This window comes from Crinia signifera, chromosome 7 (genome assembly GCF_055691185.1).
Source record: "Crinia signifera chromosome 7, ASM5569118v1, whole genome shotgun sequence".
Taxonomy (NCBI): domain Eukaryota; kingdom Metazoa; phylum Chordata; class Amphibia; order Anura; family Myobatrachidae; genus Crinia; species Crinia signifera.
The window spans coordinates 28,629,413-28,655,390 of record NC_139223.1 but is presented as its reverse complement, the minus strand read 5'-3'; the positions used below and the strand labels follow the sequence as shown (position 1 = coordinate 28,655,390).

Below are 25,978 nucleotides of genomic sequence, written 5' to 3'. Positions count from 1 at the left end.
AGTGTCCATGTTGACATAAATAATAATTAAAAAAAGACCATGTCGACCGTCTACCTTCCCCATATCAAACTTATGCCTGTGTCGACCTTCAGTTATATCGACCTAGTTGGTGGTTATCCAATGATCCATACACAATATTCCATAACCTTGGGAAAAGCGTTCATTAATAAACAATTGGTGAAGTGTGAACCCATTGTGGCGCATGTAGTTGCTGAAATAGGCAGACGCCTGTGACATGGTGATACGGCTATGAGCGAGCAGCTGGTAGCGGGACGGATCGGGAGCAGGGGACATATCTTACACATACAGAAAATGAGGAAGTCCGACACCGTAACATAGAAGCCTATTGTTGCACAGGCACGTCTTTATTTCCAAACATTTCCAGCACACTATTTACAATGGAAGAACACTCCCTGAATAGAACGGACGGCCAGAGCCATTACAGAAAGCACCGACGCAGCCCAGCTGTCCATACACGGTGCAATGTGCTCTGTGAGTTTTGCACTAGATCGCATGGCATGCGATACTTTTTGCACTTTGCGATGCGATGTGCGCGGCACCTTTAGAGTCTGTCTGTTCCTGGCACTTCTGTACAAGCCATTCTAGAGAGTGTTGTGCATTAACTGGCAGCCACAGCAAAACAATGCTAAGGAGGACAGATACGGAATAAAAAGAGGTAGAACAATAATTTGTGGTAAGGTGAAAACGGCAACACACAGATCTAAATGGTTCTCTTGTACAATCTACTCTGAGTACTGATCAATTACCACTATGATACGAGAACAAAGGAAAAAAATCATAATCTGTAGTGCCATCATGTGGCCGAAAAGCTAACTGCAGTTTCAACTTAAGTCAATGGACAATGAAGGGGGCAAATTTACAAAAGCTTCTGAAAATAATAGGATGTTTCCCATAGCAACCAATCGAATTCTGTGTATAATTTTTTTAGGATGCAATAGAGAAATCATCAACATTAGAAGCTTCAGTAAATTTTACTCCATTGGTTGTATTTACCAATATGGGAGTAATATTTCAGATGGGATGTTGCTATGGGCAAACAACTAGAATCTTATTTATTTAGTATCTGCTAAACTACACATCCCAGCATGCCCTGCTGGGATGTGTAGTTCCACAAGAGCTGGAGGGCCGAAAGTTCCCCATCCCTGGTCTAGAAGATCATAAAATCTCATTGGTTGCCCATAGCAACATCCCATCTGAAACAAAACTCCCATCTTAGTAAATAAACCACTGTCTAGTGCCTTGATGGCTAACCTTGACACTCCATCTGTTAAACTACACATCCCAGCATGCTCTGCAACAGATTTAGCATAGCCAAGTAGCACGACTGAAGCAGAGCATGCTGGGATGTGTAGTTCAAGAACAGCTGGAGTATCAAGGTTAGCCGTCTAGTGTCTGCTCTTCCACTTCTAACATTTTGTAAAACTTAATATGTAGTGCACATGATGCCACTATGGATCCCATATACAATGCGAACTGGGCGGGATCTTACTGCCCGGATTGCACTGCAATAGGCTTTCCCATAAGCGGCATTTAAAACAGATCAAAAGCAGGGACAAGAGCTCCGAAAGGAGCCCGTCCCTGTGCAGGCGCGATCAGTGCTGCCCAGCCCGATCATAGCAGGTGTCAGATTACCACTGCAGTCCCTCTGGAGGGGGGGTGGTCCTGATTAGTATATATGTGGTTAAACACCCTACTGTACATTATATCAGCGATACATAATCCAGAACACAAAGCCAACATCAGGGAGATTTATCTTTCAGTAAGTAACATGGTGGTTTACAGAGATCGGACCGTCACACACAAACTAGAGAAGGAATGGTAGTGTAGGGTATAGTTACATTTGTTCCATACAGGGTGGTCTGGTCGCCCTCATACAAACCAAGGAAACCCTGCCAAGATCGGAAAACTACTGCCCTTGTGGTTCCACCCTTCCACAAAGATCACAAACTATCCATTTAAGAGAGGGACTAAGTGCAAAGTATACATCAAGTTACAACATCCATGCACTATGACCCCAGTCCTGGTTTTCCGTTTCCCAGGTACGGCTTATGCTGCGTCACGGAGATGTGGATCCTCGGAGTCAGATTTTCTACAGGACATGAAAAGTCTCCTCCAGCAGTGAGATCACCACTTAGCGGCCATACTCCTACTCCAATCTAGGACTCCTCGAACCTTTACTTGTGAGGACTGTACAGGACTAGAGGCAGAGTAAAGCGGATGACAGGGGAAGGATACGGACAGGCTTACTATGGCCTAAAGTTCCAGTAGCTGGAGAAAATGGAGATCTGGAAAGGAAAGAACATTATAATGAAATAGTGGCACAGTCCCCCCCACTCCTCTAATATTACCTAGTAAGCCGGATCCCTGTTACAAAGGACATTGGGCCTAATTCAGGTTGGGTTGCAAACGCAAACTCTTTCTTTAATGAACAAAACAATGTTGGTGGGGCTGATGTAACATGTGCAGAGAGAATGACATTTGGCTGGGGTGTGTTGAAACAGATCAAAAGTGCAGTGTAAGAATAGAGCAGCCAGTATTTACTCTGCACAGAAAAAAAAATAACTCACCCAAATGTAACTCTCTGCACATGTTACATCTGCCCCACCTGTAGTGCAGCATGGTTTTGTCCATTAAAGAGGGCGTTTGCTTTTGCAAATCAACCCGAATCACCCCCATTCTACCATCCGCCACTCATTGCTAACATAGCTGCGTTTTGTAAAGCCATAGACTTCATGAAGGACGCTTTCCCAATAGAAGTGTTCCAAGGGCTTCCTTGATCCAATTGGATCCCTCTATGAACTTTGTGACATAAGTCCACAGGCTTCAATTAGGCAACACAGATGGCACGGTCTTCGAGGTCATATTGCATTGAGGAGCTTGTTGGATATGAGAAATGCAGCCCTTGCCGCTTCTGTTACTCTAGACGCTGGTGCAAATTGTGCCGCAGCTGGACAAATCCTGTCACCATGCAATATTATTTCACAGCGTAGTACTAGAGAATTTGAACACCCTGGCAAATAGTTGCCACGTTCTTGCTTGAATTAAGCATAGCAGGAACAGTGCCCCCAGTGGTCAGAATGAAAATCACAGTAGGTTTGCACTGACGCCATGCGATACTGACTTACTTTGTCCTTTAGTTGCTGACAGAGCTGGAGGGATACGGTGAAGAAGACCAGCGCATCGTTAAGCCACGGGACAACACACTCCACTTTATGAACATTGCTGACTTCAAAGCGCTGGTTGTTCAGCTCACTGGAAAGGAAGAAACGCAATCATAATCCGGAAATATCTGTGAGGTCAAACAGTGAGATCTGTACGCAAATCTTTGTATTAGAATCCTAACCAGACTATACAGTGCAGGATACGGAGGTGGGAGAGGTACCAGGGTCAGATTATTAGGTCGCTGCTGCGTAGCACAGAGTCAGGTGGGAGAGGTACCAGAGTCAGATTACAGGTCGCTGCTGCGTAGCACAGAGTCAGGTGGGAGAGGTACCAGAGTCAGATTACAGGTCGCTGCTGCGTAGCACAGAGTCAGGTAGGAGAGGTACCACGGTCAGATTACAGGTCGCTGCTGCATAGCACAGAGTCAGGTGGGAGAGGTACCAGGGTCAGATTATTAGGTCGCTGCTGCGTAGCACAGAGTCAGGTGGGAGAGGTACCAGAGTCAGATTACAGGTCGCTGCTGCGTAGCACAGAGTCAGGCAGGAGAGGTACCAGGGTCAGATTACAGGTCACTGCTGCGTAGCACAGAGTCAGGTGGGAGAGGTACCAGGGTCAGATTATTAGGTCACTGCTGCATAGCACAGAGTCAGGCGGGAGAGGTACAGGTCACTGCTGCGTAGCACAGAGTAAAGCGGGAGAGGTACCAGGGTCAGATTACAGGTCACTGCTGCGTAGCACAGAGTCAGGTGGGAGAGGTACCAGGGTCAGATTATTAGGTCACTGCTGCGTAGCACAGAGTCAGGCGGGAGAGGTAGAAGAGTCAGATTGCAGGTCACTGCTGTGTAGCACATAGTCAGATGGGAGAGGTACCAGGGTCAGATTACAGGTGGCTGCTGCGTAGCACAGAGTCAGATGGGAGAGGTACCACAGTCAAATCCCTTGTACAGTAGTGTATGATAGTGGTCTATGTGGTGACCATTATAAGCGAGTTATATGTATATACTCACAACATAGCTCCGGGATTATGCAGGACAGAACTGCCAGCTGGTCGGAAGTGCTGCAAATGGAACAGCAAACATTTAAAAAAAAAAAAAACACTTTTCTTCTTTGACTATTTTTAGTTAAAAACTCAATGAGTTGTCTATCTGAAATGATTGAAGACAGTATGTATTTAAAGAATAAGCTTTTAACGTTCAAAATGCTCTACATATATCTTGATGTAATATTTATCAGAGTTCTTAAATTGCTTCTATTGATCATAAGCTTATAAGAAAATTGTAAAAAATTGTAATGCATACTTTATATGTATTCTACGATTTTGCATTAATAAAATTGATATAAACGAACATTTAAAAAAAGACAGACCGTGATTAAGGGCCTGATTCTGGTTCACTTGCAAAAGCAAATTCTCGCTCTCTAATGGAAAAAACCCTGCTGCACTGCAGGGGGGGGGGCAGATGTAACAGGTGCAGAGTGTTATATCTGGGTGTTATTTTGTTTCTGTGCTGGGTAAATACTGACTGCTTTATTTTTACACTGCAATATAGATATCAGTTTGAAGTACACCCCCACCCAAATCTAGCTCTCTCTGCACATGTTACATCTGCCCCCACCTGCAGTGCAGCATGGCTTTGTCCATTCGAGAGAATTTGCTTTTGCATGTGAACCAGAATCAGGCCCAAAATACCTACACTGTGTGGCATTTGACATCCATGCCACCTCTCCCCACCAACCAGACTTTACAGGGAACAGATTATAAAGGAAACGAGCTGTCATCACAAGGCAATTATACAGGAGAGTGTGAGTTTGGCAGAAATCCCAATGAGAGTGCTCGCTGCTATAATTACCAGACCAGGCAGGAGGGAGAGCTGGAGTCAGCGAGTCGGAAGAGAACAAACACACATTTCAATCCTTTTGGTTATCTACCCAACTGCAAGCGATTATCCTCTGTTATCAGCCACAGTAAGCTCCCAGCAATATAATCGTCTAAAGGTGCCCATACACTAGTAAGATTTATCTGCAGATCTGGCTGGTTGGAACAAAAACATGGTTATGGATGAGTGACAGTTTTCCAGCCTGTCCAAGCAAATGGTAAACTGTTATTTGCTCTCATCCATAACCAGGTTTTTGTTCCAACCAGACAGATCTGCAGATAAATCTGCGTGTGTATGGCCACCTCTACTGACAAAAGATACAGGGGTGCATGTACCGAGCCCTGGAGGGAAAGGAAGTGGGCAGAGAAAAAAGTACCAACCTATCAGCTCCTAAATGCCATTTTTCAAGCACAGCCTGTAAAACGTAGGAGCGGATTGTCTGGCACTTTATGTACTAAACTTGGGAGAGCGACAGACTCCATAATGTTATTCAGGTTTCAGAACAAGATGCGGAAGAGAGATGGAGTCTGTGATATATGGATGTATTATCTTAAAGGGTACTCAGCCCGATGGAGTGGCGATATCCGGCCTTATGGTTCGTCCTAGTAATCAATTAAACAGCCAGAAACCCCAATAGGAGAAAATGCCCCAACATACCCCTGCCTTGCCCCAAACCCCCCCATACACACACAAAATGGCCCTACCTCCCCCTCTGCTACTCCGCCTAACTGCCGACCCTCCATCCTTGGTCTCCGCTGGATTGTGAAGGGCCGCCCCTTACTGGCCTACTTAGTCCTCACACGCAGTGCAGCGCTTCTCTGTACATGCCTCACAGCAAATGAAAACTGTATTTATTAAATCATCCCACCTTAATGGAGTTGGGCTGCAGGGCATGCAGCTGGTAGACCAGCAGACAGAGCTTATTCACATTCACATAGAAGTTGAGGAGAACGTCCGAGGGGAGCGCCGGCGTGAACATTTTCTGAAAGGATAACAGAGTCACGATAACAGTTTTCCCAATACGCAGGAAATAGCTGCACCAGCATACATGGATACACATTTATTCTGAGATCAAACACAGCGGGCATCAGCATAAAGACATATCCTTACAGTAGCCAATCAATTCCGTAGGAACTAGTGACATCACAAGGACAAAATGGCTGTCGCTGTGCCAATGCAGCCCCGCCTATTCTCCCAATAGTGCTGACTTAGGCAGGGCGTCTGCCTGGCCTACCCCATCGCTATTCTTACCGCAAGTCCGCTCGTGGACACCTCGGGCAGGGTCATGGTCGCTGGGGTAGTGAGGCGATTCCGAGCTCGGGTTAGTTGCAGCATTACAGCATCCATCAGCTGGAGAGAGAGAGGAAAGACCATTGCTTTAGTCAAGGGGAAAAGCTCTGGTTGTCATTCTGATCAAGACGAGGATGCGGTGGTCACAAGCAGAAATGGAAGAAGCGACAGCATGCGGGCGTTACACAACCTCTCACCTTAAGCACCTCAGCCCCCGTCTGGAATGTGTAGTTCTCCCCCCGGTTGGTGAGTAGATAAATTGCCTGATTCACATGATTCCTGGCATCCTGGATCTAGACAATATGCGGAGGAGAAGTTTAGTTTATGCTCTGTGGGTAAGATGCACTCCCAGTAGGGATCTGATGAGGGTACATAGGCTGGGGCTGCTGGGAACCAGTGTTTGCAGATGCTCTGTGGGTAAGATGCAGTAGGGATCGGATGAGCAACCATTTTGCAATGCAGGTGCTCTACCCGATCACAGACTAATTCAGCCCAGGACAGTAAATACAAAGATGCAGTAAGCCTGACAGCAGACACATGAGGAATCATGTTCACCCATCACCAAATATGGCCGCTGCCCACTGGCGACGATAAGCTGTATAAAACCTGAACCGGCACATTCAGGTAACAATGGGATGGGTCCACGGTAATGATTATACCTGCTGCATTTTCCACTGCTTGTCGTCACGGAAAGCAAAGTGAAGGAGCTGACTTGTCCTCGCCACCTTCAAATTCACCTCCTGCAGGACGACACGGGGGGAGGGGGGGGGGGGAGCGGTTATACACAGAGGCTCTGGGTACGGCTGTAAACAGGAGCAGCTAATGTGTGGGGCAGGGTGTAGCACAAGGGGGGACGTTTACAACAAGTTCGGATGATTTCTAATATAGGGTGTCAAACCACCACCCCCCGCCCCACTGCAATGCAATCCCACCCCACCTGTGCCCCCTCACCTTCCTATCTGCATTACACCTTCATCCCCATTGTAATGCAACTTGTCTCCATTAGATCACCATTGTTGTTATAATTACGCTCCATCATTAAACCATTGCATCACTAATTAACCCCTTCATTCTACATAATTTCCCCCTATTAGTTACAGTCGTGGCAGATAACTTGGCCTGCGGTACAGACCTATCATGTACAAACCTTCCCGCCCCCCATTAGCTGTTATCATGGCAGAAAGCTCTGTACCACAGGTTACGTTGCCACGTACAAGCCTTTTCTCTCTATTAGCTGCAGCAGAAAGCTCTGTACCACCGGCTACGCTGCCAAGTACAAGCCTTTTCCCTCTATTCGCTGCAGCAGAAAGCTCTGTACCACCGGCTACTTTGCCACGTACAAGCCTTTTCCCTCTATTCGCTGCAGCAGAAAGCTCTGGACCACCGGCTACGCTGCCAAGTACAAGCCTTTTCCCTCTATTCGCTGCAGCAGAAAGCTCTGTACCACAGGTTACGTTGCCACGTACAAGCCTTTTCTCTCTATTAGCTGCAGCAGAAAGCTCTGTACCACCGGCTACGCTGCCAAGTACAAGCCTTTTCCCTCTATTCGCTGCAGCAGAAAGCTCTGTATCACCAGCTACTTTGCCACGTACAAGCCTTTTCTATTAGCTGCAGCAGAAAGCTCTGTACCGCAGGCTGCATTATCACGTACAAGCCTTTTATCTCTGAGCCTCAGTCATAGGACAAGTGTCCCGAATCAGTCTCCGGGAGGAAGGCGCCATGAGCCAGTATCTGCAGAGCCCGGACCTCATAAACTGCTCCAAAACACACTGTGCCCCCAATGTACTGAATGTCGTCATTTACCATCTGACTATCCTGAGCTATGAGCTGCTGTACTCAGCGTGGTGTCCCGTTCACGTGTCGACACCATATGGTCAACATAGAGAAATGGTCGACGCAGCAATGGCCAGCACACAAAAAGTTTTTTCATAATATACCATCCATGCGGATGAAATCTACAAAAAAAAAAAAAATGAAAAAAACTCATGTCCATCATTGCTTGTGTTGACATTGCCCATGTCAACCAAATGATTGTCAACCTATTTGCCATTCACCGTCAACACTGTTGACCCTTTGTGGCATAGCCCTCTGAGTACCCAAGCTATGCACAGTAAAGCCCAGACAGTTGCTGGCAGCAATAGAGCAGGGCTCTTCCGAGACAAGCTCCGTCTAGGTGGCATCACATCTTCTGCTACAGGCACTCTCTGCTGGTGAAGATACTCACGGCCTGGCACAGGGTGTCTCCTTGTAACGTCAGCTCTCCTTTCACCGGATCTGTGCTGCGAAGGGAGAATGATGGGAGTCAGTCCAAGCCACAGCCACATGTAAAACCAGGGACGTTAGCACGGTATACACAGAAACTACTCACGGGGCCCGATTCAGGACTGCTCATTCCCTGCTTCGCAAATAAGTCAGTCTCACCCGACTTATTACGAATGTCCGGGAAGAAGACGTGGCAGGCACTGACATCATGCCACTTCGGGCGTGCCCACCTTTTTCATGGGGACGCCCATAAAATGCTAGGCATCCCCCCCTCCCCTTGGCGAATTCACTCAGTAACGAGCAATATTGAATCAGGCTCATACTCCCTCTGGCAGGGTTTACGGAGCGGTCCACAGCTCCATGGCCCACGCAGGCTACTGTGGTTGGTATAACGGCCACATGGCCCAGTAGCTAATAGGACTAATGTATTAGAGCTGTTCGAGCCTTCGGTTATCCCTTTATGGCTCAATACACCTTAATTGCTTTGGAATTTTTAGCTGATGAGCGGCAGGAGCTGAAGGTTCTCCAAACTCCAGACCAAAGCTGAGCCGACTTCTTGCTTCCGCCACTGTCAGGGTTAATCAGCAGCTACAGGTACAAGATATCTCGTCTAGAAACATGGAAGTAACGGCTGCTATTCCCGGCTGTATTATGCACAGACCTAATCACGGTTTTATAAAGAAGGCAGGCACATTGTAGAGCGAGCAATCAGCTTTCATCTCAGACTAGTGCAAGTCAAGCTGGGCACACACTATACAATTGTACTGCTGACCTAACAGATATTGGGTTGGCCTGACAACCGCTCAGCGTGAATGCTGCACCAGGGCACATTAGCTCCCTACATAGGTGCTGCCCAGCCAATGAGGCCCCATGTTCACTGTGTAGCGCACGGAAACACTATAGCAGAGATGATTTGGAATTGAAGGGATCATTTAGAACTAAACAATTAGTGGGTCATGTGTACGGCGCTGTACATCGGCTGTTTTCGGAATCGTTTGGCTCAGTAGAAAAATCTATCTTAAGGTAATGGAACAGTTACTTTTGTTATTTCAGTTTGTGCAATGCTAAAACACTAGGCTTGGGGGCAGAAAGGTTCCGCACCATAATTGTTGTTCCTGCCGCAGAGAAGATCAGACCGAACCGTCTCTGACCCCCCCACCCCCCAATGTGTGGGAGACCGGGAGCTTGTAGCATATTTTTACGTAAGGAGCTCAACATAAAAAGGAAAAATAAGGATGTGAGTAGTAATTAAGAATGTAACCAAAAAAATGATGGTATGGTCTAAGTCCCCCTCCAGAGGCCTCTGTGAATTATTAAATAGTTACTGCATGGAGGCACTTAATAGTTGGCGGTTAGTGACCCCCTACCAGGATACGCCACTTACTTGGAGCTTCCCAGGACAAAGTTCTCCTGCTTGCTGGCGCCATCTGCTGTTGCGCTGGGGAGGGTGAAGCTGCGGGAAGCCTCCTGTGTAAGCAGAACACATTTATTACACCTACACAGGTCCGTAGGAAAAGAGCGGAGACTCCGCATCGCAGCAGTTAGCGCTGCGGCCTTGGTTTAGAACAGGGCTGGGGAATCTTCAGCCATCCCGCTGTTGGACTACACATCCCAGCATGCCTTAATACAGTTTTACTATTTGGCCGTGCTAAAACGGCTGCAGGGCATGCTGGGATGTGTAGTTCAACAACAGCTGGAGGGCAAAGGGTTCCGCCATCTTGTGTTACGCACTGGACACTTGGGGCCTAATTCTGAGGTGGTTTCTCTGGTCGAGTATGGCCCTGTACTTGAGCAGGTATGAGTCCTAGAATGGAACCCCTTTCAGAGACATGCCCACACAGACTCTGCCACCCATGTTACCCCAAAGGAACAGCCACTAAGACGACATTTGGAAAACCATTGCCGATAATGACCAATCGTAACAATTATATTTTTTAAATTCAGTGTACCCATGAGATTGTTAGCATTGCCACCTCTGTGGGGCACTAACGACATCCCCAAACACCTGTACATGTAGCTAAATCTGGGGATGTCAATAGCAAGGCCACGCTGCTCTGCTCCACCCCCCTGCTGCCAACAACAGCATCGCCCATGCCATCAATCCGTTGGGTCCAGTTGCTAGCGATCTCGCCAGGTACGATCGCTGTGACTGTGCATGGACAATCTGGCACATGTGGGGCGAGGTACAGCATATGCCTGCGATAGCGACACCGAAATCAACTATGAAATCAGGCCTGATGTATCCGATAGTGAGAGAGAATAAAGCCAATCATGTACAGACCTTCAGGATATCCTTCAGCTGCTTCAAAACAGAGTGCACCTCCTCCTTCAGAAGCCACCGGAACTCCTCTTCCTGCAAGATGGAGGACAGAACGGGTGAGTCTACCTGAGGTAACCACGGCTTTACAAGAAGTCACCCTCTGATCATGAAATCAGTTAACAGCCTGACACAATGACAGAACAGAACAGTGCTGTCAGTGCCTGCGGCTGTGCGCCCTCACGGCGCAACACCTGAATTGTCCTTGTCGGGCGCCAACTAGTAGCCGCATGTATGCAAAACTGTTGAATCCCCCCCTCATGTGGGAACCAATGACATTCAGGTCAGTCACCTACATCAGTGGTCCTCAATTCACACAGTCTCCCTGCTTATTCACAGATGGGAAAATTAAGCCGACTGAGGTACAAATGAGGTCACTTGTGTCTGGATATCCAGAAAACCTGGAATGCAATAAAACAAAAAAAACAACGTGTAGCAGGATTTTATCGCAGGATAGCCCCGTGCATTTGTACCACAGGCCATACGCATTCACAGGCCATCAATAACCACCCGGCCTGTGAATATGCAGCAATGCGATCAGGTCTGAATTAGGCCTATATCCCAACCAGTCTAGAAAGAAACTTGCACCTGTAACCAGAGCAACGAGAAGGTCATTTCCTTGTCTGTAATAGTATCGCCTCTGGGAGGACACCCTGTAGCCCAGATACCGTCAGTAGGAACTGGCCACATTCCTGGGCAGGGAGAGCAGTGTTTGTACATAGGCTGCCCATTATCATCATTGTGTTGACAGTAAATGAAGGGGATGAAAAACCAGGTAATATCAGATGTCAGCAAAGGGAACGAGCAACAGACCATCCCATAATAAGGCCTAGATACAGACCTGTCCTCAGACATCTTTACAGTCACCCCAAACAGATTCTGTCAGTGCGCCAGGTCCCGCAAGATTCTGCTAGCACCCGGCATGACACACAAGGAGACAGAACCGAGCAACGGGATATGTGACACTTGTATATATGTGTGTGTCCGAGTCTTTACATTAGTACATGTAGTGCTACAATGTAGCTGTCGCAGCATCCTTTCCAATACAAGTTCTGTCCTGTATATAGACTCAATCACACACAGTATACAAGTGTCACATGACATTAATCAGCAGAGTCTCCTCATGCGTCTTAGTCGCATCCCATTGTGACTAAGGCTGGGTATACACTGGCGCAATATTGGACAGATTTGCTGTTTAGTAACATAACGCCTACATCGCGCAGTGTGTACGCCCCGTATATGCATGCTCTTGCAGTCACATCTACAGGTTTGATGCGACAATGACCTCGCTAGCATGTCGTACAGTGTGTACAACACCTAAAAATGACCTATCATTCCGGCGTTCAGAAGTCTGCAGTGCTAGTTCTGGGCTCAAGGGAATTCGGAACGATCGGTGGTCACTCCAGTGTGTACTTTTGCTCAAGACGCAGTTTCAACAAAAAAAAAAAAAAAACACAAGATGCTAACAGATTTGCATGGGACATGGCGTCTCACTCCCACCAAGAATCTCACCCTGGGTGGCGTACTAAGGCCGACGTTTGGCAATAGGAGTTAATGCTAGAACGCAGCTTGCTTAGTATTTATTCCGACTTCCGTTTTACAATGATGCAGCTGCTGCTGATAGGCTGCTCTGAAATACCGCTGTATAGGACATCTATCCCTGGATCTCACTAATGGGGGGTATTCAATATGGGGGATAAGGAGGGATGTAGTAGGTCGCACAAGACACAATAGTATGGAAAGTGGACCCCCTGAATTATAATATGCTGGAGTATGGATTACACTTGTGGGGGTGTGCTACCTCGGACATGAAAGTTAACAGGAATAAGAGAAAAAAGAAGATGTCCTGTATCGGTGCACCAGACAAGAATAAAATATAACCTTTATTAATTTCTTTTAAGAACTGCGAGATAAAACATACATATAATAACAAACAAGGGTGGGGGTGTAACACTTTAAAACTAAGGTGGCAGGCAGATGTTTGCAATGAGGTATAGTATATGTGCTGATTTCACTTTGAACAGTGTGCCCTTGGTCTGTACAGGATTGGAGTAGACTGACAGACCTAGTATCAGTAATAGGAGCGGGTTAATAAACCTCTTTGGTGGATGCTCTAATTGCCGCAAAATCACTCATGCCAGCAAAGGTTTAACACGTTTATAGGATCATTGTGACAAAACAAAGGGGGATTGGCATACACTTATAATATCACACAGTGTATGGGTGAATATCACTGACTCCTGTAGGAGAATCCTTCTCTTTGTCACTGTCCCTAGTGGTATACGCCCAGCGTGGAAACGCTCTATCAATAGGAAACATGATCTCCCATTGGCTGCAGTGTCTGCCTGGTATAGGAGTCCGTATGGTAGATAGAAGTGCCACCTGGGTATTTTCACTGTGCTAGTCCAGTGGAGTCGCCTCCAAGTGGACCGTAGCTGGCTGCAGTGAATGCCCTTACAAGGGCTGTTGCGGCATAGTACTGTTCAACAGATAATCAAAATGCATCAATGTGAAAAATATAATTCTAAAATTGTATGACATTGTATATGGCAGTGGTTCCCAAACTTTTTTGAATCACGGCGCCCTAGAGCATGAAAATATTTTCAAGGAAAAAAAATATTAAATCAAGTGCATTGTGTTTATATGTCACAGTTATCTGGTGAGGGACAGGATTTGCTTCTATTTGTCCACATATATTATGATTGGCAGCCACAAGAACTGGTTTTGCCTGGTACATTGACCATAAATAATATGAATTGATCCTGGTCCACCAATCCAAGGCACCCCTGCAAGTGTCCTGAGGCACCCTAGGGTGCCTTGGCACACAGTTTGGGAACCACTGGTATATGGCATACAATGCGATGCGATTAAAAATTGGGTACTTATGTAGTATCTGGGCCCCCGATTTTGTGATTGTATGCCTTACCTTAAGGCATACAATCAGATGCGATTCGACGCGATTTTCGGCAAAATCGCTTTCGATATCGCATGCGATGCGATTTTGCGTAGGATTCAATGTTAACAAGGTCCTGTTCATTTCCCCACTATCCAAGTGGGCATAGAGTTGATTTTATAAAGCGTGGCGAGCGCAGCGAGCCACCGAGCCCGAATCGTGGCAAGCGGAAAACATTTTAAGTAATCTGCGGCCGCTCGCCACGCTTCGGGCACGGTGGCTCGCTTCGCTCACCACGCTTTATAAAATCGACTCTATGCCCACTTGAATAGTGGGGAAATGAACAGGACTATGTTAACATTGAATCCTATGGAAAATCGCATCGGATCGCATGCGATATCGGATGCGATTCGATGCGATTTTTCCGACCCGATTTTAAAAATCGGGCGCCCAGATACTACATAAGTACCAAAAATTGTATAAGCACCCTAATGGATGCTTACAATGTTAAATGCACCCCCACGCCACCCCCCCCCACCACTATAAACGTGAACCCGAAGCGTGGCAAGCACAGCGAGCCCGCGAGGTCGGAGGACACGTACCGCTGCGCTCGCCACACTTCGGGTTCACGTTTATAGTGGGGGAGTGCATTTAACATTGTAAGCACCCGTTTGGGTGCTTAAAAGCGCTTATACAATCTTTCATCGCATGGGGGGCAAAAATCACGTTGCATTGCATGCCATGCACGACCAACATCGGGGGCGCCGTGATAATACACAAGTACCGAAATTAATAAAGATTATATGTTATTCTTGTCTGGTGCACCGATACAGGACATCTTTTTTCTCTTATTCCGGGTATTCAATATGTGCTGATATTTCCCAACAGGGGAAATATTGTCACTCACCTATTCAATACTGCATTGAACGACAGCATTGAAGGGTGCCAGATCAGACTTTTTTAAAGTCTGATCTGTTTTGTCGGAAACTGCCGTGGATTGTCAAACTCACTGCCATTTTTGCAATACTTGACAGCTGGAACATTGAATTCCGACCGTCAAATCAGATGAAAATTCCCCGGGATTCAGACTGTGGGGACGCCATATTGAATACCCCCCTAAGAAAGCACTAGTGGGAACATTGGTGTTTTATGCATAATCCATAGAAGAGAATGGAAGACTATTACAGTAAGTGCCTGAGGTTCCTGGGCAGGATCACATTTATGGCAATAATGGTCTCTGTTCCCCCTCTAGCCATTACTAAACCAATTTCATTTCCATATTCCCCGCTAGGGCCAAGGGAGAACTCAGACACTATCGGAGTGTGAGCACTTGCACATGCAGTTGGGTTGGGTCGGCTGGAACAGAAAAGGCAACTGGGGTCGCACACACGCCGCACAGAGGACACCCAGGACTGACCTTCCACAGGGGAACATTAAGCAGGTACGGCAGGACCAACAGACTTTCTCTGCACGTGGTCAATGCACAAGTTGGTGGCTTTATGCACAAGGGCGCTGTCCTGATGAGGTCCGTAACGGAGGCTGTCTATCCTCCATCACCCATCTCCAGTGGCGCATTAGGGTAACGCTGAACAATGTATTCATTGTACATGGGGAAAAAAGATCAGCTCTGTGCTTTAATGTAATGGATTTAGCCGCAGGCAGAGGAACAGACAATTTACCAGCAATTAGACACACTCTGGATATCAGACTTGAGGTCAGAATTGTATACGCTGTTTGCAGTGTTACAGCCAAATTCCCCACAACAGATGGGATATGGTCACTAGGTCGACATGACGGAAGGTCAACATGGGGTTTTTCAAGCCGACATGTGCCGACAGGCGGTATGTCATCCACTAAGGTGTGGTGGTAGAATAAAATAGTGTGTGGCGAGTGCAGTCATGTCGACCTTCCTGCATGTCGACCTAGTTGTTGTCTACCCAATGATCCATACTTCAACAGATTACTCCCTTCTGCTGTCATATTTGTCTCACGACTGGAAAAACGAGTCCAGCAAGCGAAAAGTTATGAAGACTGACAGGGGCGCAGACACGTGTGGAACCGGACATCCACTTTCTTGAAAATCACCAAACAGGGAGATTTATTCAAATGTGTAGAGAAAATACCAATCAGTCGGCTCCTAACGGTTGTTTCTCGCACACAGCCTGTAACATGTTTGGAGCGGACTGGTTGGTCTCCCCCGATGCAGAGCCATCAGATACGAGATCCCTCCTGACTAGGAGATTACGGTTCCAGCAGTTTGGGTGCAGCGGAAGCTGGTTATATGCTAGAAGTGATGGCAGATTGCAGGTTTAGTACAAAGATCATGTTCTAGCACCAGGCCGGAGTCTGCAGTCGGAGGGTGCACAGGACTGCACTACAGTACAGAGTTCATCAGAAACTCCTGCACTATGTAATATAGACACTGAGGCTTCTTCATTGATAAGGTCTGAGGATCATGGTTATACAGGACCCAGGGCAACACATGAAAGAGGTAGACATGCATTAAGTCGACATGGTCAAAACGTCGACACAAGCAAAAAGCTCTCCTTATTTCCTCGGAACTTAAAAAACACACACACACACACACACACACACACACCCCCCTTTGTTTCTGGCACGTGACAGCACAACTTGTGTTTGGGAGATCTGAGAGGATGGGGGGTGGGCAAGACTTACCGGACCCTAGAACAGCTGTATACTGGGACGGATGGGGAAATGTTTAACAGCTCAGTGAAAACATGGATGCATTTTCAGTGCAGACCTAGGAGGTAACGCTGGCCACTGTGCCACCATGCTGCCCAGATATAGGACCTTATTCTGGACCATTCGCACAGGGGAGCGATATTTTGCGACTGCGCATAAACTATTATGCGCATGTGCAGCCACTTGGTGCCAGCGGGCGTGGCAAATTGCTTATTCACCAGCCCGTTCGCACCTAGCAGTGCGAGCGAGGGGCAGCAGCCTATCATGGGTGTCCCCATGAAAATTCGGCGCCGACGTCGTGCAGTGGACGTCAGCTGCCCACCCGCTTTGCGTACAGGGAGCCTGCAGAGCTAAGACACCATAGAGGTAAACATCCATTCACACGCGTACGGGGATATAAGTCTTGGGTGCTGGGGCGGGAGGCCGTGTCGGCGGCATTTAGAGGACTCGCAAGTCAACTAGAATAACCTCCAGCTGATCACTCACCATGCACTCAGCTCCCAGCCCACACATACAGACGCCGGTTGTGTTCCTTCCACTACACTATACACATAACCAGACAGATCTGCCACATTGCTTGTGTACATAAACAGCAGGCGCGCTCCAGGAGTAACCCTGCAGTCATACATGACTGAATCGTGTCTCCGGACCGACGCACCGTGCCCAGGTATCCCCTGCCCCGGACCGACGCACCGTGCCCAGGTATCCCCTGCCCCGGACCGACGCACCGTGCCCAGGTATCCCCTGCCCCGGACCGACGCACCGTGCCCAGGTATCCCCTGCCCCGGACCGACGCACCGTGCCCAGGTATCCCCTGCCCCGGGCCGACGCACCGTGCCCAGGTATCCCCTGCCCCGGGCCGACGCACCGTGCCCAGGTATCCCCTGCCCCGGGCCGACGCACCGTGCCCAGGTATCCCCTGCCCGACGCACCGTGCCCAGGTATCCCCTGCCCCGGGCCGACGCACCGTGCCCAGGTATCCCCTGCCCCGGGCCGACGCACCGTGCCCAGGTATCCCCTGCCCCGGACCGACGCACCGTGCCCAGGTATCCCCTGCCCCGGGCCGACGCACCGTGCCCAGGTATCCCCTGCCCCGGGCCGACGCACCGTGCCCAGGTATCCCCTGCCCCGGGCCGACGCACCGTGCCCAGGTATCCCCTGCCCCGGGCCGACGCACCGTGCCCAGGTATCCCCTGCCCCGGGCCGACGCACCGTGCCCAGGTATCCCCTGCCCCGGACCGACGCACCGTGCCCAGGTATCCCCTGCCCCGGGCCGACGCACCGTGCCCAGGTATCCCCTGCCCCGGGCCGACGCACCGTGCCCAGGTATCCCCTGCCCCGGGCCGACGCACCGTGCCCAGGTATCCCCTGCCCCGGGCCGACGCACCGTGCCCAGGTATCCCCTGCCCCGGGCCGACGCACCGTGCCCAGGTATCCCCTGCCCCGGACCGACGCACCGTGCCCAGGTATCCCCTGCCCCGGACCGACGCACCGTGCCCAGGTATCCCCTGCCCCGGACCGACGCACCGTGCCCAGGTATCCCCTGCCCCGGACCGACGCACCGTGCCCAGGTATCCCCTGCCCCGGACCGACGCACCGTGCCCAGGTATCCCCTGCCCCGGGCCGACGCACCGTGCCCAGGTATCCCCTGCCCCGGGCCGACGCACCGTGCCCAGGTATCCCCTGCCCCGGGCCGACGCACCGTGCCCAGGTATCCCCTGCCCCGGGCCGACGCACCGTGCCCAGGTATCCCCTGCCCCGGACCGACGCACCGTGCCCAGGTATCCCCTGCCCCGGACCGACGCACCGTGCCCAGGTATCCCCTGCCCCGGACCGACGCACCGTGCCCAGGTATCCCCTGCCCCGGACCGACGCACCGTGCCCAGGTATCCCCTGCCCCGGACCGACGCACCGTGCCCAGGTATCCCCTGCCCCGGACCGACGCACCGTGCCCAGGTATCCCCTGCCCCGGACCGACGCACCGTGCCCAGGTATCCCCTGCCCCGGACCGACGCACCGTGCCCAGGTATCCCCTGCCCCGGACCGACGCACCGTGCCCAGGTATCCCCTGCCCCGGGCCGACGCACCGTGCCCAGGTATCCCCTGCCCCGGGCCGACGCACCGTGCCCAGGTATCCCCTGCCCCGGGCCGACGCACCGTGCCCAGGTATCCCCTGCCCCGGGCCGACGCACCGTGCCCAGGTATCCCCTGCCCCGGACCGACGCACCGTGCCCAGGTATCCCCTGCCCCGGACCGACGCACCGTGCCCAGGTATCCCCTGCCCCGGACCGACGCACCGTGCCCAGGTATCCCCTGCCCCGGGCCGACGCACCGTGCCCAGGTATCCCCTGCCCCGGGCCGACGCACCGTGCCCAGGTATCCCCTGCCCCGGGCCGACGCACCGTGCCCAGGTATCCCCTGCCCCGGACCGACGCACCGTGCCCAGGTATCCCCTGCCCCGGACCGACGCACCGTGCCCAGGTATCCCCTGCCCCGGACCGACGCACCGTGCCCAGGTATCCCCTGCCCCGGACCGACGCACCGTGCCCAGGTATCCCCTGCCCCGGACCGACGCACCGTGCCCAGGTATCCCCTGCCCCGGACCGACGCACCGTGCCCAGGTATCCCCTGCCCCGGACCGACGCACCGTGCCCAGGTATCCCCTGCCCCGGACCGACGCACCGTGCCCAGGTATCCCCTGCCCCGGGCCGACGCACCGTGCCCAGGTATCCCCTGCCCCGGGCCGACGCACCGTGCCCAGGTATCCCCTGCCCCGGACCGACGCACCGTGCCCAGGTATCCCCTGCCCCGGACCGACGCACCGTGCCCAGGTATCCCCTGCCCCGGACCGACGCACCGTGCCCAGGTATCCCCTGCCCCGGGCCGACGCACCGTGCCCAGGTATCCCCTGCCCCGGGCCGACGCACCGTGCCCAGGTATCCCCTGCCCCGGACCGACGCACCGTGCCCAGGTATCCCCTGCCCCGGACCGACGCACCGTGCCCAGGTATCCCCTGCTACTGAGTTATTCAGCCCTATACACTTCATGGGCAGCACTGGCCGGCCCTTGGACCTTCGAAAGGGCCACGCATTATCCTGATATCAGTAATAAATCAATGTATTCAATGAGACAAATATCTGTCAGGCTTTTTTCACAAGAGATATTATATCATTCTATATCACACAGATCTGACAGTAGAGCAGGAAACTGCCAAGGGCCCGAGGGAAAGGCTCCTAGGGCCCCTAGTTGCACATGTGTTGAACCTTTTTCAACTCGCAGCACACCTAACAAGATTTTAAAATTGCCAAGGTACACCATCAGATCCCCACAGGTAAAACACATTGGCGCGAACAAAAAAAAAAAACCTTTGGCACCTACTGTATATGGTAAAAACAAAAATCACATTGGTCCACACAGGTGCCAAAAATAAAACACATTGAAAACAAAGATCGATCACATTGGTCCCAACATAAAAATCAATTGCAATGTCCCACATAGAACACAAAAAGAAAACACGTTGACCCCAAGATGAACACCGTACAGTCTGTGCCAGCTTGCAGAACACAGGAGAGACCTTAAGCCAATGCCAACTGTTTTCAGTGTGTAGTGCCCCAGGGGGTAGAGTTAAAAGGCCCTCATGTGAACACCATACAAGTCACTGCCAGCTGCCATTATGTTCTCCAAGTGGGGACAGTATATCAACAGGACACCCGACCTCAGTTAGCTCCACATGATTCATCTTCCCTAAATTCGATTCATGTTCTATGTAGTCTCCAGGCAGAAGACACATCCAATTTCCCTGTGAGCCACCTGGCCATTTGTTACATGCAAAAAATTGCATGCAGGCATCCCAGGGAGCTGCAGTAGTGATAGGGGGGCAGGAGGACAAAAAAAAAAAAAAATATGAATGGGCAGCCGCTGAGAGCTCTCTCAGCCAATCAGCAGCCAACCATTTTTTTGTAGGTTTTTTTTTTTTTTTTTTTAAATCTCCTGTCTGCCTGCAGATAGGTGTGTGCCAGCGGTGTGGCACGACTGGCACACACCTACAGACAGAATCGGACACGATACATCGCGGGTACTGAAAAGCACTCGCAATGTTTAGATGACGGGCCCGATTCAGATTTATCTTCTGTCCTGCAGGTCTGACATCCGAAGCCGACCCGATGCTCATCGGATTGGCCAATTTCTTCAGTTTTCATGGCACGATCGGCCATTAGGCAACAAGCCTTTAATCCAGGATTTACACAGACAACATTGATGTGAGGGGGGAACAACATCAATAGCTAGCAACCAATGGTGATTAGTGGATGACAAGAGGAGGAGGGGCCAGTGGCCAGATCTGGACCCACTGATGTCAGAGATGGGTGGTCTCATATGCCCAAGATAGAGACAGGACTGGAGCAGGAAGAGGCCAGTGAATAACAGTTGAACTGGTGGTGGCTGAAAATTGGTGCGGACATCTCTAAGCTCTGAGTGCAAACCTGAGAACCGCTCAATGCACACTAGTGTACCACGGCGCAGTGGTTGAACATTGCTGAGCTCCAGCATGGTGGCTACAGCTGTTTTGCAAGTGACCTCACCAAGGTGCAAGGAATTTGATAGGATGCCTCACTGTGATCACCATTTCCTGGATCAGGACATAAAAGCGACAGGCTCCAGCGGAGAACGGTGGAATTTAGACGGTGGTGTTGTACGGTCCACTTTGGCTTCCATTTTATAACCATTGGCCCAACACTGACCAGTCCTGGCTTAATCTTTGGAGTGCCCGGTTATCTCCAGCACATGGGCAGCTCTACACCCAGACCCTTATTCTGGTTGACTCGCAAGGCTGCCCGCACCTTGCCCAGACTTGTGTGCTAGCGATGTGGCCGCTTGCACACACCGGCTACACATGCGCATAAATAACTATGCGCAGTTGCCAAAAATCATTCCCCTGTGAGAACATGTGGGGGACCGATTCAATTAGAATCACCCCCCCAATGTGTATGGACAGGAGCCGCACCCTGGGATCTCAGGAAGTCCGATGTCACCCGGTATTAATTCCTGTAGTCCCACATTACCAAAATATGGATGGTGTTCCCTCAGTCCCTATGGATCCAGCCTCCACCATGTACTTAACCCCAGAGTTCCTGAACCACCAATGTGTTATTTACTAAGCCTTGGATGGAGATAAAGGGGACAGAGATAAAGTACCAGCTCCTAGATGCCATGTTACAGGTTCTTATCTCCGTCCACTCATGTTGTCCAGTTCACCCAGCAGGTGCACAAGTGCAGTCATTACTCACTTACACATTAAGAGAGTCACAGGTGGAGCTAATCATTTCACTTGTGATTCTGTGAGGAGACCTGGAAAAGGTTACTGTTGGAGGTCCTTGTGGACTATTTGTGAACCACTGACGTATATAAATCCCTGCCAGGAACGGATCTACATTTCACAGGAGATTTGCAAATGTCTGCCACAAACAGCGTAAAAGTCATTATCTGTTTATCAGTCATGGGACTGCGGCTATACCCATCAAGGGACGGATGAGGAAACATGGTGATCTCACCTCAGTTTTGCTGGATGTTCTATGTACACCTGTTAGAACATGGCCTCCCTCGCCGATAAGCAGATTGCAATGAGGGCCTTCCTCAGGGACTGAAGCCAGTTTCCATTTCTGAGGCCTTGTGACATGAGGAGATCCTTTGCTCAGCGATTCTCACCTGGGGCAGTTGCTTATTCCAGCAAACCGCAGAAGAGCGTATCCGGGGATCCACGTCCCCCCCTTGTCGGCATTTCGGCTGTCGGGATTCCGGCGTCGGGATTCTGAACGCCGGGATCCCGACCGCCGGGATTCAATACTGAATCCTTCGTAAAGGCTTAAGCATTTTGCACTTCCGTGGAGTGATAAAGCAAACTCCTGCACATTACCCCATCATGGCCGAGACTGCGCACTCGTGATACAGCCGCTCAGGTTCTAGATACCACAGCTATATGGCTAATGCAGAGCTGGACTCAAGGCAATTTGCGGCACACGAGATGTATGTTTATCTCTTTTTGCCCACAGGTCAGAAATAAAATTCACACAAATGCGAGAAAAGTCATACATGCACAAAACATGTCCGCATGTGGCCTAACTGGGCTGTAACAGGGTGTAAGCAAGAGGGAAAGCCATTGATGCTGCAGGGTACAAGGAGCTGTGCGTACAGATGCATATACTGTATACGTGTAGCGTAAGGGTATGTTGGTGATGGCGACAGGTGTATGGATAAAGGCAGCCCGGGTGCAGAGATGCGTACAAATCCACACACGCAATACAGCAACAGTAATGGACAAATTGCTATGGACTCGGGACCAGCCCATATGCGACTCATTCCGGTCAGTAAAATATATAATATAGAGGGCTTTAATAAACCTGGGGGATGAACGTTATATGGAAGGAGGAAGAGACACCGAACCCAGGGGCTTCCCTAGTTGTTGTGTCACTGAACCCTTGGAGAGAGATTGAAGCGGAGAAGTTGCCTAAAGCTATACAATTTCTGTCATCTCAGACTGTGCTGGACACGTGACCGTTAGAAGTCGATTGGTCGATATGGGCAACTTTATACCCCCCCCACAGTAACATGCAGGCAGAGTCAAACCTTAGAATAGATTCTCCAACTACCAAATTTGCTTCCTTGCCGTCACATTGCCCTGCACAAAGCTTCCTAGAAAACACACGGATGACCGTATACTTACCAAAAACTTCTTTCAAAAAGTTCAGACCCTGCCCCCAATACACTTACAATATCTATTTTGTACCATGGGCCTGATGATCTGGGCTATTTCTAAGAGGGTTATCACAATTTGACTGACCCAGACGTGGTTCTGGAAGAGAATATACATCACCACACAAGCAAATAAAAAGCTACAAGCGCCATCATGAAAAATATGCGACCTAGAACACAACAGGAGGGAATGCAAATACCACATTTACAGACAACAAAATGGCCGCCACACCGCTGCAATAGTCTTTAAATGAGCTTTCCGAATATATTGCAAGACGCAATGATCAGTTTTTCTGGATCCACTGTGGAAAAATGGGGCGAGTAAAATTTGCCAAGTGTTTACAAAAAACATAGGTGGAACAAAGACGCCCAACAGGTGAACACCCGGGAGATGGCACCCACACAGCATAACGATACAGAGCTTACAGCTCATGGGTTTAGGACACAACAGGACGTGGAGTCTGACTAGATGCACGTGTGAGCAGTGTTACAGATGATGGAAAGCTACAGTACATAAGAGTCTGTATGCAAGGCTGATGGAATGGAGATATGGGTACCAGACCATCTTTATATGGAGGTTTGCCACATGCATCAGAAAACTGAGGAAGGTACAAGAGAAAGAAAACAAAATCCCCCCCAAAAACAAAATAGTTTTGAGATATTTCATACAACTCCTACATATGCAAAACTCCCAGAACGGACGGACACAGATCAGTAGCACAATTCGCCATTCTACGCTCTGCACAAGATCTGCGTCTCTTCTGCACGGATCACTAGCTCCCATTCACTATTACAGGACTTTCATTGGGCTGCTCCCATCCTATGGAATGCCCTTCCACGCACAATAAGACTCTCTACTAGCCTCCAAACTTTCAAGCATTCCCTGAAAACTCACCTCTTCAGGCAAGCCTATCATATTTATGTACCACCCACATAACCCTCTGAGGCACTTATGTATTATATAGCTTCCCTTCTGGACTTGTAACTTGGTGGGACTGCTATGCTATTACTGGTGCCTGTCCTTGTGTTTCCCTCCTATATCCCTATAGATTGTAAGCTTGCAGCAGGGCCCACCTACCTGTCTGTCTGTTGTTACCCAGTTAGTCTTATCACTGTCTACTATTGTAAAAAGCAACGGAATCTGCTGCGCTATATAAGAAACTGTAATAAACAAATAAATTAAGCCATCTTGTGTAACACATGACCCGAAAATTACTTTCAGGTGACTGGGGCCGTGCAGAAGATCCCGACATGTTTTCAATAAAAATTCTGCATTAAGAAGCAGAGGTTCTCTGGTTACTATCTGCCCGTTGTCCACAGGGCCGGAACAAAGGCTGCAGTATGAACCCGCCTAGCAGAGACACCAAATCTCAGCGCAAAAAATCTCTGCGGTGAGAAACACTTAAGAGCGAAAGGCAAAAAAAAAAAAAAGCAAAAAAAAAAAAAAAAAAAGAAGTAGTAAGAAAAACAAAACATATGCACACCGGGATCAGGACTATTGCTCGCCATGTATTATGTCGACAGCCAATCGGTTGACCAGTATTTGTTTCATTATTTTATTTTTTACTTTTTTTTTTTAATATTTAGGGCACTGTACAATCCCCAGCCACTATTTCCACCGGGGGAAATAGTGGCGGTTGCCTATTCAATGCTGTGTTTACCAACAGCATTGAAGCGGCATCTTGGCAGAACGGACCGACTTTAAAAGCAGCCGGGCCCGTTTTGCGAGAACGCTCGTGGATTGTCGAGATCTCGACAATCCACAGCCATTTGCCGGAGCCACGCCCCCTTTTCGCCATTCATTGAATCTGCCAGCAAACCCGCCCCCCCGCGCGATTCGCGGACCTCCAGCGACGACCCTGACCCCCCCCCTCCCGCAATTCGCGGACCTCCAGCGACGACCCCCCCTCCCGCTATTCGCAGGCCCCCAGCAACGACCCCCCCCTCCCGCTATTCGCAGGGCCCCAGCGACGACCCCCCCCCCTCCCGCTATTCGCGGACCCAAGACCCCTCCTGCGATTCACGGCACACCCGCACCCCGCATCCCTCCCGCGATTCACGGCACTCTGCGCCCCCCCTCCACCGATCCGCGCCCCCTGGAATTTGCAGGCCCCCTCCCGCACCCCCCTCCTGCGATTTGCGGACCCCCTCCCACGATTAACGGACCCCCACAGCACCTCCCGTGACAGCCCCCGCGATTCAGACCCCCACAACCCCCCCTACCGCGATTCACGGACCCCCACAACTCCCTCCTGCCCCGTAACTTCCGCCAGTGGGGACCCGCTCACCCTGTGTTGCCCACATTCGCCTATGATGCTTTACCTTCCAGCCTCCTGCACCCTAACTCCCACCCAGTAGGAGGAGACACTGACTCAGGGGCACCGTCCTGTGCTGCCACGCTGGACCCTCACCCACATACATATATACATACAAAAAGATGCTGGCGGCACTCACGGACGCAATAATCCCAAACAGGCAGGCTGCGTTCAACGTTTCGATTTATTATCGTCTTCAGGAACCTGTTCCTGAAGACGATATTAAATTGAAACGTTGAACGCAGCTTGCCTGTTTGGGATTATTGCGTCCGTGAGTGCCGCCAGCATCTTTTCCTGTACAAATTTATTTATTGTGAGGGCACCGGGCACATTGCGACGATTGAATTGGAGTGCCGGGCATCACAACAGATAGAGTATGAGGATAGATGGATGG

At 50.1% G+C, this 25,978-nt stretch overlaps 1 protein-coding gene across 3 annotated transcripts in view; it reads right to left on the bottom strand.

Moving 5' to 3' along the window:
• Nucleotides 1-336: 336 nt before the first annotated feature.
• The window catches only part of ROGDI (rogdi atypical leucine zipper), a 72,124-nt gene continuing 46,482 nt past the window's right edge, over nt 337-25,978 (bottom strand). For all 3 annotated transcript variants that reach the window (XM_083152714.1, XM_083152717.1, XM_083152716.1), the window contains exons 2-11: nt 10,891-10,962; nt 9,994-10,076; nt 8,572-8,626; nt 7,007-7,087; nt 6,545-6,640; nt 6,309-6,407; nt 5,926-6,039; nt 4,191-4,240; nt 3,147-3,273; nt 337-2,306 (exon numbers count right to left, since the gene is read on the bottom strand). In XM_083152714.1, coding sequence (XP_083008840.1) covers nt 2,268-2,306; nt 3,147-3,273; nt 4,191-4,240; nt 5,926-6,039; nt 6,309-6,407; nt 6,545-6,640; nt 7,007-7,087; nt 8,572-8,626; nt 9,994-10,076; nt 10,891-10,962 — 816 coding nt within the window. In that variant the 3' untranslated portion in view covers nt 337-2,267. The remainder of the gene's footprint in view (nt 2,307-3,146; nt 3,274-4,190; nt 4,241-5,925; nt 6,040-6,308; nt 6,408-6,544; nt 6,641-7,006; nt 7,088-8,571; nt 8,627-9,993; nt 10,077-10,890; nt 10,963-25,978) is intronic.